The sequence below is a fragment of the Phocoena phocoena genome, chromosome X, assembly GCF_963924675.1.
Source record: "Phocoena phocoena chromosome X, mPhoPho1.1, whole genome shotgun sequence".
NCBI classification, from domain to species: domain Eukaryota; kingdom Metazoa; phylum Chordata; class Mammalia; order Artiodactyla; family Phocoenidae; genus Phocoena; species Phocoena phocoena.
This window is the reverse complement of record NC_089240.1, coordinates 123838120-123853277: the sequence shown is the minus strand read 5'-3', so window position 1 is coordinate 123853277 and position 15158 is coordinate 123838120. Positions and strand designations below refer to the sequence as shown.

The following is a 15158-nucleotide window of genomic DNA, read 5'->3' as shown; positions in this document are numbered from 1 at the left end:
GTGGACCAAAACATAAACTGACACAGGACATGAAATGTCATTGGCCTTCCGTATGAGACTGAAAACAGAAGTGTAATATGATTACCATAAATGCTATTTATTCAGAAAAACTGAAATGTACCAGTGAGTTATCACCCAATGCAGGGTAACGGTCCAAATTAAGAAAGAATACCACTGCTTGGTATTTAAAAAATAAACCAAAAGAAAATCCTGTCCTGAAGTGCTAAGTATACTTAATTACTTAAAAGTAATGTTTCAGGGGCTTCTCTGGTGGTGCAGTGGTTGAGAGTCCGCCTGCCGATGCGGGGGACACGGGTTCGTGCCCTGGTCCGGGAAGATCTCACATGCCACGGAGCGGCTGGGCCCGTGAGCCATGGCCGCTGAGCCTGCGCATCCGGAGCCTGTGCTCCACAACAGGAGAGGCCACAACAGTGAGAGGCCCGCGTACCACAAAAAAAAAAAAAAAAAAAAAGTAATGCTTCAAAATTTTAAGATCTGTTTCTTTGTGCAAATCTGAAAACTGTTGCTTATGGCCAATATGACAAAAAATAAAATTCTTAACAGAACTGGTGTTCATTTCATGCCCTGTGCCACCTTGCCTACTATTTGTCTTTGGCCTAACAAAGTTTCTAATATGGAATAAGAATTACGGAAATGGTATAGGGAATATAACTCCAGAATTATGCCGTTTAGGGTACTCCATTCACAAGTGGTTGCTGACCATCCACGCTGTCTGGCTTTTCCTTCTTCTGGTTACGATCTTTACCCGTACGCAGCCGGTTACCTTCACCGGAGGTATTCTGTAATGTTTTAGTGTGGACACTCCTTTCATTATTGCAGTCAACTCTGATCTAAAACAAGTTACAGTTGTTATATACACAGACCATATCCTACTGTAATCTGTAATTGGCCTGATGAGAAATTTAAGCCCGAAGGGTAAATTCCACATCTTAAAAGGGGGATATGGGGGTGAGAATAGAAGAAGTGCAAGAAATTATGGTCAGGTAGGATCTTTATTTGGTTTCTGATTTTAAAACACTCTTCTTTAACTGGAACACACTGGTCATCTCACTGTGTCCAAAGTTAGATAAAAACTCACAATCCTACCATGTCTTTTTCTAAGCTTTAGTTGACATCTTTATGTCTATCATGAGTATAATTAAGTTTCCTTACACTGAGGGCTCTCACTGTCTTACAATTAAAAAAAATACGAGCGTTGGTTTCTAGTAGCTTCAGTAAGGCTACTTACTTGCCTTCAGTAAGGCAAGTCAGATGATCATACAACTTGAACTCTGAAGAATAAGAATGGTACAGGGAAATTTGAAGACACTAATGTGTGGAAGAACTGGAATCCCAGGAAGAGTGTAGAGATGAATACAATTTAAAAAATAATATTCTGAGATTTATGCAATATTTTAAGTGCCAACACTGAACACTTAAACACTGCTAAATAGACTTCTAGATGCTGTACAAAAGGAAGATAATATTGACAAATGGGCCTAAAACAATTACAAATATTGATCTGCTTCAAGTACAAATGTGACATATAATCCCAAAATGGTTTGCTGTAATTTCAAAGCGTGTTTAAGTGTTGGTCCTGGGTGACTGTTTTAACTGTTGGGTTGTGAAGAGCGGAATTATAAAACTGGTACATAAATGCCTTACATCTCTGTAAGGCACATGTGTGTGCATTATTTCATCGATCTCTATCTACGTCTAAGGTCTTTTCTATGCTGGTCCTTAAGAACCAGCCAACGGTTAACACCTACTTACAACCACTATGAATTCTAAGAAATACTCCATCATGGAGTTTCTGCCCTTAAAAATCATCTCTCACTAATCTTGGGTATTGGTCCCAAACCAATCCATAGGCATGAAGGAACCCTAACTACTTGGATTAAGTCTTCAGAATTAAAGCAGAAGAGAACATGGGTTCTGGGAATTAGATACCAGTATTCAAATATCACTCTACCGTATGCCATCTATGTGATTCAATCTTTCTAAACATCAGTTTACTCACCTATAAAACAGAATAATAAAACTTTTTACACTTCAGGGGGCTGCTGAAAGATTAAGTAAGATAAAACACACACAGAGCACTCAGCAAAGGTGTCTGTCTGGACACGCTCAGGGGTAATTTCCAAATTACTTAACAATGGGTTCGGCACAGGTGATTACCACTTGAGATGGGGTTCTCAGAATAGAGGCTGGCTGTATATAAGCAGCTGACTGATTCAGCAAGTACCAGCTGAGTGTCATCAGCCCTGTGTATCATGATTATTACCCTTGAGCCAGACACCTTTTTTCCCTTACTTTCCACTCAAAGAGGACACTCTATCCAAGCAACTCAGGGGAGGAGGGACCCACAGGGCCGACGCAAGTCTCTCTTGGTTCATTCCTGGATGTTTCTTTTCTTGGGCAGTTGGTGGGGGGTTGGGGGGGCGGTTGGACCACCAATGTGGTATTGAAGTCACACTGAGGCTGCAAAGTCTTCAGAAATACTGAGACTGCATATTCTCTCGAGAAATCTTCTTTGTGTACTTGTCGCAAAGGACTAAGACTGCCCACAAATGTAGTGTTGAAAGGAAAATATTTCAATGTACCAAATTCACAACCTTTGAACACGCTTAAAAATCAAGTAAAATAAACTCATACATCTCAAAGTACTGTAACTCAAACAATTTAGATGGAAAGAGGCACACAGGTTTACCTGGAGGGATCCATCTGCGGCTCTTCCTTTAGCCTCTCTTGGATTACGCGGACGATTATCTGTTCGGGAGTGATCATCGTTTCCTATAGGGACGTTTTTAAAAGGTTCGATGGTCACTGATTCTGACATGCTTATTGGAAGTTCTTTGTTCCCACATCCTCAATTTATTTAGATCCACCACAGAATCTAACATAGGATCAACAACCTAGTGATTCCAGTTACACACTGGCTAATAACCTAGCATGCTACCAAAGAACAGAAAATATTTCTAAGGCATCACAATTCTGCATCAGCTGTTACAGGTCAACCTGAGCTAATGATCAGACTGGGATGTTTAGAATACCAGAAGAGGTGAAACTAGTTATCAGTGTTTATTCATATATTTATTCTATGTGAACCAGAGGGAAAGGAAGGCTGTCTAATATTGCCGATTGCATGAGCCTTTCCCATGGTGACCAGTACAAAACCAGAGAAATGGGGGTCTTGGTAATACATCACTGAATCAGCAAGGTTTTTCACAGAACTTCAGATGGCTTTTACAACTGACCTTCATTTCTTGACAAATGAAAACCTCTGTACCTTTGAAGCCACCTCCGCGTCCTCTTCCTCCCTGTCCTCTTCCTCCACCTCCACGCCGTCGCCCGTCTCCTCTGCGCAGGAAGTTCTCCCTCTCTTCCTCTGTTGGAGCTAATGACCAATCACTGAGTTCATCTCTGTGGTCAGATTCTGTTTCAGAAGCATTTGATGCTTCAGAATTAGTTCCTATCGAGAGTTAAAAGTTATATACCGTTGTCCGACTTAAAAAAAAAAGTTAGGTTAACAGAAGCTTCCAGAGACGTTTCAGGGGTAATCCATTACTCTTCCCAATTTATAAGCCCACCAAAGAGTATTATCACCTTCCATTTTGTAAAACAAATTATCTTAAATTCAAAATGAAGGCTTCCACAATATTTGAGGTAATCTTTGTTTTAAACATTTTTGGTTCTCATTAAAAAAAATAAAAGATTTTATTAGCCATCTAAGTTCAAACCTGAGTATGCCACATCATTAAACAGCTGTGCTCCTTTAAACATCTGTGCTCTCTGGAGGAAAAGTTGTCTACAACAGTTAAATGCAATACCTTGATCAACGAAACCTCTATAAAGAGGGTTCCTTTTAACGAGGTTTGGCCCAGGCACAGAGGGGAATGCATACATTTTGGTCACCTCAGAGAGGGTGGCAAAGGTGGCCACCATGGCTACTATCTCAGGGAAGGGTCTCTTGTGTGATAAGGGATTGGACCTAGCTGAATGGGGATATGCTTGCCTGATGCGTGGTCCACACCCTTCCCTCCCACTCCCACTGGAATAATTGATCATTATAAAGGATTTATTGTAATAAACTTGTTATGCCTGAGGGGCTGGGTTAATGACATAAGGGATGGGAGTGGGGAAAAGAGCTCCATGGTGACGGGGGACTTCAACAGCATAAAGAACAGACTGCTGGGAGAGGGATTAGGGGTTAGGTTCAAGGTTGGCCTTAGGAGTAGGTGTCTCTCTCCCCGACTCCAGAATATCAGCTCTACTACCTCTCTCTCTTCCTCTGTTGGAGCTAATGACCAATTATAGCTTCACCATTATAGCTTCATTCCTGTGGATCTTGAAGGCTTTTCCATCTTAAAGAGTTCCTTTTTGAAATGCAAATATTTGTGAGATGGATTATACCTTATACCATCATAAGCAAGTTACATAGTAGATACACAGTTGAGCAAGAAAGACAGTAGGCACTGGCAGTGGGACAGCGTTCAATGAAAGGTACTGGGAGAGAAGAAAGAAGCGCTGAAAGAAGAGCTGAGAAGGCAAAGAGAAGCTTCGCCTACTTCTTGACTGTGCCTAGGGCTGACTTTGGCTATGCCACTCAAAATCACCTTACGAGCCACAGGATGCGGACCCCTGATTTACACAGTCCATCCAGCAAGTATGACCAGCACATGCCTGACGAAAAATGAGCCACAGTACACAAATGAAAAAAGTTTTGGCTATACAGTAATAAAATCAGGAAAGGCCTTAGGAAAGTCATCAACGTACAAGGGCTTAAGCAGATTTATCCCCAGTCAGAACGTGGACAGACTCACACCTGCCCTGTGAACTCTATGTGTTATTATCAGGTTTTTACTCTATGTCTCTTGCAACACAATTTGACGCACTGTGAATTGGAAACCATGTAGTGAGAAACTGTTATAATGGGGTTCTAATGAGTATTAGAGATTAGCAGCTATTAAGTCTAGGAACAGATAAAGTTACTGAGTAAAATGCTTAGTTTGTACCTGAAGTATATCCAGGACCGCGTCTGCCGTGCCCCCTATTTCTGTAAGGTCTACTACCTCGACCCATTCCTTGACCATCATCAGTCACATAGCCTTTTTCCTTATCTGTACGATTTGGTGGTGGTCTAGAACTAGCTCCAATCTGTCGCAATTGCTCATCAATTTGTAATCTCTCCAAACGCAACTGGTCTACTTCCTATTTAAAATATACAAGATAACAGTAAAAATAGTTTGACATTTTACTTAAAAATACCTTTCTCCTTTTCATCAGATAAAAAGTATACTGGAAATATTTCAATTTCAGTTCTAAATTTATAGTAAACACTGTTACACAGAATTATCAGGAAATTGAATGGTCTCCTTAAAAATAAATTTACTATAGATAACATATTATTGATGTCCAGAATTAGAGATATAACAAAAATACTGAGCATTAAAATTATACTGATAGAATTTAAAGTTATTTAATTTGGCACTATTATCCAATAGATCTGCTAAGGCACAAATATGCTAGTTTTTGGACCTCTTGATAACAGGATATTGAATAAAACAACTCTAAAACGTATGAATACAGATAAATGACATTTAAGGTTTAACCAGCTAACCTTAAAAATCACACATTGTAAATAATCTTAATTGAAATAGATTTGCCACTTAATATCTTAATTAACAAAACATTGAGTCTGGGCCATCTTCTGCTTTCAAAGAACATATACTATGGCAGGTCTTTGGACGTGACTATACAATTAAACAATTATCTTCGATGAACTGAAGATGTTTATATTCCTTATATAGGGGAACTATTTAATAGTTGACAAAAACAAGTTGGATATCTTATATCATGCCTTGAAAACCTCTTAAAGACTACAACTCTGCTAGAACAAGTATGACGAACAGTATAGTCAGTTGATCAAAATATACACCTGGGGTCCATTAACAGACCCTCACACACAATGCTTCCAATATGCTGGGTTCTGTCAAATCCAGATGAAGTCTCAATTCTAACCCTTCTTCCAATCTACCCATAAGCATCTATTTACTAGCTATAGGGAACTGGATCCACAACTAGAGTAGCACTGGGTGTCTCAGTCAAGCAGACACCGTCATAGGGACCGTCCACATGAACAGTCACTGGGGAAGCCTCTGTAAAGCTAGGTTCCTAAAATCTTGGTTATGGCAGCCTCAGGAAAAGGGCAGGTAAGAAACTAGATGAGCTTCATCTGTGCTCTGAACCAGAATTTGTTTTACAGAGGACTTGAACAAAGAAGAGACTGCAGCTGAGTGAGTGGCTTACTCCAAAAGTATAGTTAGAGCTCATGGAATGGGTGTATCTTGCACAGAATGGTAGTCCAGGTTATCCCACTGGGGCAAAGCAGTCACCTTTTGGTGAGAGATGCCAAGCCCACTCGAGGGAAGATCTGGTGATGGAAAGAATGGCAGCAACAGGACAGCTGCTGATAACCAAAAAAGATATTCAACTCAACTGTGAAGAATAAATCAAAAGATCTAAGGAAGAACATTAGTCAAAAGAACAAGGGACTGATACAATGCAACCCTAACTCTCCAGGTCTTCAAAATTATTTAAGCTAAGAATGTGAAGAAAAACACATACAACAGATTACACATAAAACACACTTTAAAACAAAAGTGAATAAGCAAATCAATGGGGTATCCTATCCATGCAAACCTTGCTGGATGAAACCTCCCCACTTGCAATTATTAACTGACCACCATAAGAATGATAAGAAGTGCCTATTTCTCTTCCTTGTTTACATATAACTATAAATTATTTAATTTTATTTCTTTAAGAAATCAGCCAAAAATTCTTATTAAGATAGCATCATAAATAAAATAGAAACTTGGATTGCTTTAAAAATACTATTTAGTACCAGTTACAATATATTTTTGATACATATGGATACAAAGAAGAAATTATAAAAGTGACATGGGTGAAATTCTATTTTATCAAATTACAGAACATTTGGCCAAAAGAAATTTTAAAAAGCACCTAGTCTAGGGAGGTGATTTGCCTATAGACACAGAGCTAGTTCATGGCAGAAGAGAGACCACAAGCAAATCACTGGATTGCCAATCCAGTGCTCTTTCTGCTACGCCTTGCAGCCTCCTGGTTCCTGCTTTCCAGTTTGTAAGCTAGAGGAGGCATAACCGTACAAATACTAACTAAAATGTGCATTTATAAAACAATACAAATTGTTTCTATTTTGTAATAACAGAGTATAGAGAAAATTACGAAGGGTAAACATTTAAACAGAGGACTTCATGAAACTCTGGGATTTCCTTGATAAATGACATAAAAGGGACAACAAAGGCAAGTGTTACAGACACGAAATTTGTCCTGGAAAAAACTCACAAGGGCTAGAAAGGATCAATGGGATGAAATGTATTTTTGACAGGATTGTCTAAAGTGAGTATAAGGGTTTAACAGAAGAATAATGGGAAATAGGGGAGTTTCTTGAGAACTGGGATACTGGTCCTTAATTTTATAATGATGGAAAACTGACTTGTGTTTTCAGAAGGAATATAATAAGCTAAACGAAATGAACATTTTTTTCTATTATCTTTTACAGGTCTTTGATTATCATGTACAGGCTAGTATGAAAATTGCTTTAAGACTTACTATGGAGTTTTTATATTTTAGTGCAAAAGGTTTCAACGTTAAAGTTCTTCCTGTCCTCACCTTTAAATAGTTCAGGTGATAATCCAGAAGAACAGTGGCATTAGCGATGCTGTCTTTTGTTCCCACAAAAACAAATGGTACCATACCCTGAAAAAGAAATGGCAACAATAATCCTATAAAATTAATGGTGAATTAATCTGAAAAATGCAAATAATGACTAAATCCCTAGCACAGGGTCTGACAAACAGTAAGTACATGAAAGTTTGTTGAAAATATAAACCAATACCTAAAAACAAAAGTAGTTGGTAAATTTTACCCACCTACTGTGTATAAGGACAGATCAGTATAGCAACCCTTAAATGCATCAGGTTACTATGATATAAACACTACTAATAAATGTTGGTAAACTCATAAATTATGTAACTCAAAATTATATCAGCTTTAACATGAGAAGCATAAACAAAACAAATACTTTAAAATACTCTAATTCATTTACTACAGATTTTATCTAGATCAAATTCTTTAAAAAATAATTCAAAATTAGATACCAGGGTACAAAAGTAGAAACTAAACCAACTTTGCTAGCTGAGTCAACAGAGTACAAACAAAACACAAACAAGAAGAATAAGAAATTAAAATGCACTTAGTAATTATTCTGTGGGGGGCGGGGGAAACCTAGGCACATCCATAAGCATAAAATTTAGCATTTCAATATACTTCCATAATGCGCTCTGAACATAGTAAAGGACTGAATCATCAGGAAAGTTTGATCTATGGTACTACTTTATTATAAGGATAGATTTTAAAAATGGAGTAGACTAAAAATGTATACTTCTAGCCCATCAGTACAAATGAGAAAAAAACTATTTCTTGTCACAGTTATAGGGAAGCCTAGGCCAGTTGTGCAAACTAATAGCTGGCAATTATGACATTCAAAGTTAAGAATAATTCAATATTCGGCTACTGATGAAATTCACATGGTTACTGATATTCACAAGTGACTAAAGAAAAGCACACAGGAGCTTTGATGTAGATACATTAGAATTCTCTAGGTGAAATTTCTAGGTGTGAGAAGCCAAGAAGCTTACAAGTATCACCCTTTTAAAAAGAGCATTCAGGGCTTCCCTGGTGGCCCAGTGGTTGAGAGTCTGCCTGCCGATGCGGGGGACACGGGTTCGTGCCCCGGTCCGGGAGGGTCCCGCATACCGCGGAGCGGCTGGGCCCGTGAGCCGTGGCTGCTGCGCCTGCACGTCCAGAGCCTGTGTTCCGCGACGGGAGAGGTCGCGGCGGTGAGAGGCCCGCGTACCGCATATTAAAAAAAAAAAAAAAAAAAGCATTCATTTGATAGGTGTGGGTACCGCTGGGCTGCTTTTGTTTGCTTGCGCTCAGTACACAGAGTCTTACATGCATGTGGGGTTGAAATAGGTTTTTTCTTTTTCCTTCCACATGAACATGGCTGTTGATAGGGTACAAAACTAAACAATTAGGAAATACTGCTTGCAGACTGACATCCATCTGGTAAGCAAGGCACTGCTTCCTAGTAACTACAACCACCTAATGAATCAGGTGCCATTGAAAACCCATGGGCTTCATATGGATTTTTTTTTGATTGAATAATATATGAACTATGGAAACAATCAGGCCTATGACTCAGATCTTTTTTTCTCAAAAACATTTCTGACGGTTGAGTTTTTTCCCCAACTTTGTTACAAAGCAGTTAACCATATTATTTTCCAAAATGCCCTACGATGAAATGCTACGCCCTTCCCCCTGGATCACATATGACCAAAATAAGCTTGAAAATCCTATGTCACAGATTTAGTTGATCAACGGTGGAGCAAATAATGAAAAAAAATTCTCTTTCAACATTTCCAAACTGTTGATGTACCCAAATGCCACTCTAATTTAAGCACATTACTAATGGACCAGAATGGTTAAATTACGACAAAGAAAGGCAAGAGCAGACACCAGGAAAAAGTGATTTCCTGTTCTGGGATGAGAACTGGCCTGCCCAGCAGAGAGGAATATCCAATCTACTTGCGGTTATATTTCTTTTTACAAAATGGCATTTTTGCTTTTAATCTCTTGTGAGTCATAATATTCTCCCCATAAACAGTTCTCACAGGCCAGGTTGAGGGCGGGTGTCTGCCCTCAAGGAACTAACAATGTGACTAGATAACTAGTAAATATCTATGTAGTAAGCGCTACGATAGGGGCGAACACATCAGGAGCATGAAAGGGGGAAAGGCTCTTGAGCCCGTCAGGGGGAGGAGACCTATGGAAAGTATACAAGGAAAGCTGCACAAGGAGTAAGGTCAAAGCAAGGTGGCAGGTTGGAGGAAAAAGAGTGCTCCAGGCAGAGGAAACATGTGCATACGTCTAGAAGCAACAGAGGGCAGAGTAGTGTTTCAAGAACTCTAGGTACTTCAGGTATGGCTCAAGCCTCTCTCAAGTACAAGGGAGAGGAGTGGTAAGAGGTGATATTGGTCAGGGGACTGTGAAAGAAAGGCCCTTATTATAAGCAACAGGAAGGAATATGAGCTTTTTCCCAGGACAATGGGTCCACGAACCCAGACACTCCTCCACATCCCCCAACTCTGACGATCATTTGTAGTCTTTCTTAACCAGGGGAATAAACATTAAAATATAAAATTAAAATTTATTTTTCAAGGAATGTTTTCCTACCTGCCAAGCCTTGAGTTCAGGTTTCTGGGATTCCCCTGCTACAGTTGATGAAACCACTAACACCTAAAGCAGTATAAGGAATGCAAGTGATGTCATTAACTATAACAAACGATACACAGAAGCCTGAACGCAGGACTTTCACTGCAGGACTTCTAAATCCATTTCTAAACAATTAGGTTAGTTCAAATATTGAAAGTCAGTTTTAAAAATATGGTTTTAAGTAGTAACTTATGCATCTAACAGAGGGTACATTTTGAGCTACTACAACCTGTAAAATTTCAAGAGCTACAGCATGAAAAAATAAAAGTCCACCCTCAAAAGAAAAATGTGACCACTGAATGCAACCCTGTATTTTATGTTTACAGCATAAGATTTGTCACTGTGAATAAACTGAAAAGTAGTTATCACTTTGGTTTGTAATATCTCATAAGCTGGCAATCAGATTTGAAACAAATATAGCATGAGTAGCCTTATGAGCCTAACCACAGAAAATACCCAAAACACCAACTGTAACATTTGGGCTGAAGAAATTACTTTTAGTATAATTCAAAGTGACCATTATTTCTTACCCTCTGGACTTTTGTGCTGTTAGGCTGAGAAAAATGAGTGCTGTTTTCCTTTACATCTATATGCTTTTTTTCTTCTGAAGGAGTAGGTCCAACCCTCGAGTTACTGGAAGGTAGGGAATTTGGTGGCATAATTTCCTTGGTGAAAAACACAAAAGAGAAAAAAAAAGGACCAATTTCTAAGACTTTATTTAGCTCCATTATTGTATCAATGATATTTTTAAGAACAGAAGCTATTATTAACAGGCTTGGTAAACAAACTTACAGAATGCAAACATTATGCAGTAAAAACGCACAAAGATTTAACTTCAGCTAAAAGAACCTTGACAAAAGATTATGAAATATGTGAAAATTATGGCAATTTGAAAGGATTTTATTTTAAACAGTACCATTGTACAGAAGAGCACACCCTTACCCCCCCGCCCCAAATACTTTAAAAAATGTAAAGCACACAAAATAAGCAGACACACAAAGTAAAAAAGCCAAAGGATGAAAGCCAGAAGACCTAACTAGTGTCCCAATTTTGTCTCTGTCAGGAACATTAAGTAATATGTGAAGAGTGCTTCAGACTTTTTTTTTTACATTTGTGATTACTCATGTTGAAGATCAAGAAATAAGGCTTAAAGGGGTTAAAGTTACTAATCCACAATCACAGCATTAGAGAATAAACAGAGGCCGTTATCTACAACTGCAATTAACTGGAATGCCTGATAGACTTTTTACATTCACATTATGTGCATATCGGAGGCCTCTAAGTTACTATGTCAAATAAGACAATAAAAGACTTTTACTTTTATTAGAGAAACCAGAAACATACGCACTAGAAACATACCTCTTCTTGTGGAACATTTTTCTCATTTTCAGCTTCAATTCTCACCCTCACAACTCCTGACTTGTCCACAATCTCCTGAATCAGTTTTCCATTTTTTCCTATTACTTTGCCTAAGGTAAGAAATGAATAATTCATGTTTGGTTTTAAAAACACATACCTCAAACCAGTAAGCACACCCCACCATAAACGATCACATTTTATATATACGTATAAAATTTCATATAATTTCAGTTCTTTCTTCCTCCGTATCTGTCTGTCTGTCTATCTATCTCAAAACCAAAACAGAGACTCTTTTCAGAAAGACAGAGTCAAACTGGCTTTCCATTTTATGAGGTCATCATTGTTCAAACTCCTCTGGTCAGGTATTAGAGTTGATTAATACTTGTGAACTGATAATACTTGTGAACTGATACAGGCAATTTTGAATTTTTAAGGCAGTTCAAAGATAGGCTCTTATTTGGCATAAAAGGGCATATTTTAAATGTTCAGGTATAGTGGCGTGTATCATTCTTTCTGCAAAGTTCTATAAAAGGAATTAAGGAAAAGGACAGATAGGAGAAAATACATTCGCTTCGTTCTTTGACAATTTCAATTCTATCTGTACCTGATTTAAATCTGCTTCTTTGCCCATGGCAAATATTTTTAGAATTTTATATGGCATATTTATAAAAGGTACTCTAAGTTTAAAAGTGGCTTAAGCAGCTATAAGTACATCTAAAAGTACACATTCTTCAGGCCAATGTGTTAGTGGACTACTCTTGTGCATTACTCACAGATTATATTAGTATGTTAGAAGGTAAAGGGATTAGTCAGAGTAAAAGATTAAGAAATCACACTTTTAACTTAAAACTACAATGGAAAAGCTTAAAACCAATTCAAGATTAAGTTTTATCAGTATCATCTGTTAAAACTCCAAAGACTTCAAATACCAGTAATGAATCGGCACTCGATTCTCTCTCATTTTATAAAATTTAATCATATACTTAACTGGGAAATGACTGCTTTCACAGCCATCATCATGCATTAGTGTAAAGCAAGACATTACAAATATTAAGAACAACTGATTCTAGAAATCTACATGTGAATTACATCTGATTCCAAGGGCTCTCCCAAGGTTCTTAAAGCACCCAGCACTGGCCACGCCCATCATGTGCTTGCCCCACCATTTCACCTGAGGTAGGGATGGGGAAAAAACTGGAATCGAAAATTTGCTGAGCCAATCCTAAATAAGAATGCAGGGAAAGCCCTGTCAAAGCACAACCTTGTGGTTCTTCTAATCAGCATAGCCTTGGCACTCTTGCTGTGTGTGCCAGCCTCACTCACCCCCATAACCTCTTTTGACTGGTCATAACCTGCATGACTGGTCAGTGGTCAGGGAAAAGGACTGACACCACTAAATCAGGACTCCTGAGTTAGGTCTTTCTGTCAATTATTTCAGCTCTTCCTCCCTTCAAATGAAAAGGGGTGGAGGGAGGAGAGAGTCTTCTCATGGTTTTTTTCTTTATGTCTATAACACTTATTAGACCAATTCACTGTCAAAGTGGGTGAAAAACAAGCAAATTTTTAGAAAAGAAAGATAAATCAGTGTACGTACCAAAGAGAGTTTGTGGGAAATAAGAGAGATCATAAGTCATATTGTGGGACTTGAAAACTCATACAATACTTATTAGACATCTCCCTATAGATCTGCCTTGCCAAATTTTATACAAAAACGCTTTCTGAAAACTCCCAACATTCCCAGTGCTGGAAGAGACAGCCTCTAAAACAGAACAGTCTTATTTTTCTAGGTAGGAACAAAATGAAAATCAGGCTTTCTGGTGAAAGGTCACTGCTGGGATCCTCTTCTGTTTAGGTAAGACCACAGGTAGAATCTACTTTTAATAGCAAATAATCCAATTCTACATTACATAGTTATTTCCAATTCCCAACTGACAGCTTACTATAATTCTGCTGTACCGAACTGGAATTGTTTTGAATAGGGGAAGGAAAGAGAACTACATTTACAGAGTCCTCTACTATATCCAGAGCTTATGTAATTATATTTTTATCTATAACTATCTATCTATATCTTCCTATTTAATTATCACAATCCTATACGGTAGACACTATGATCACATTTGTTTTAGAGGTGAGGAAAGTAGACTCAAGGAGGCTAAGTCAGCTGCCCAAGGCCAAATAGCGACCAAAAAGTGAAGTAGAGCTGAAATCTGGATCCAGCACCTACACCCAAGACCTTTCCCTATCATCAAGCCATCTCTAAAATGAACTTTCGTGAATCTGATACATAAGTTTTTATTCAGTAATTTTTGAAAAAACTGTCTAATGGTTATATTTTCTAAGAATTTCTAAATTTAAAATAACTTTTCTAACTATAAAATGTATGCAATTGCTTGACAAACTGTAAATAAGAGGAAAATAAATATCATTCACAACCCCACTTATCCTGAGGTAACCAGGATGGTGCTAATCACACATTTCCCATACACACAACTGGTGTGCAAGTTACCTCAATAACATTACATAGTCATGCTCTTCAGTTGTCTGTAGTATATAGTTGAGAAAATAATTCTGCATTATTTCACTAGTATTTTATACTTCATCTTCAAACTAATTGTCTTTGGGAGAAAAATACTATTCCAAGTGCTTTTTAATGGCATAGGAAGACGTTTATAATTCTATGCTGACAAAAAGAGCAGGCTAAGTAGAACTGAAAGTACGTGAAAAAAATGCATAGAAAGTCCTTATCTTCTCCTTTAAACATTTCAAAGGGCATGCATTAGTTTTTATAATCAGTCATGATATCAAGTTAAAAATTTTTTAAATATATAGGCAGTGTGTCCCAATTTTATTTATAAATTTAAAACATATGTAGTATTCTTGATAAAACTGCACTTTGTTGATATGTTCTACTAAAGATAAAGAGTTCCCATGTATTTGCTGGTACTCGTGATTGGTGATGATCATGAAACAACTCAAGTCAAAATGAAGAATTACTGTTGACGTTGCAGAAAGCCCTAGAGACATTCGGAATTACTTCTAGCTTTGGAACTTATTAGATTTAAGTAACCTATATTCAGATCTTCAACTCTGAGATAATGAAGAGTGCTATCATTTTATAGCCCCATTAGAGAGATCAAATACCAGTCTATTCCAAATTATAAAAAGCCCCCAAATGTCATTAATTTTGAAAAAAACATATTTAAGATATAAATACATATAGTGAAGAGGCTGTGCAAAATTTATCCTTCCAGGGACCAGTAGGTTTGAACTAGAAATGCAGTATCTTTTGCACACCTTCTGATAATGTAATCTTTGACTGTATTTACCAAATATTTTTTGTACACTGTAGCAATAGACTATTTCAAAGACTAAGCTTCAGCTAAATGACTCCCCAAGTGAGTGAAAATGGAATTCTATCGGTA

The 15158-nt window shown here is 37.8% G+C and overlaps 1 protein-coding gene across 1 annotated transcript in view; it reads right to left on the bottom strand.

Annotated features, from left to right (window-relative positions):
• Positions 1-689: 689 nt before the first annotated feature.
• The window catches only part of FMR1 (fragile X messenger ribonucleoprotein 1), a 34115-nt gene continuing 19646 nt past the window's right edge, over positions 690-15158 (bottom strand). Inside the window, exons 10-17 of the mRNA XM_065901329.1 lie at positions 11737-11846; positions 10908-11042; positions 10339-10401; positions 7714-7800; positions 5016-5211; positions 3290-3472; positions 2711-2793; positions 690-851 (exon numbers count right to left, since the gene is read on the bottom strand). Of these exons, the coding sequence (XP_065757401.1) occupies positions 690-851; positions 2711-2793; positions 3290-3472; positions 5016-5211; positions 7714-7800; positions 10339-10401; positions 10908-11042; positions 11737-11846 (1019 nt within the window). The remainder of the gene's footprint in view (positions 852-2710; positions 2794-3289; positions 3473-5015; positions 5212-7713; positions 7801-10338; positions 10402-10907; positions 11043-11736; positions 11847-15158) is intronic.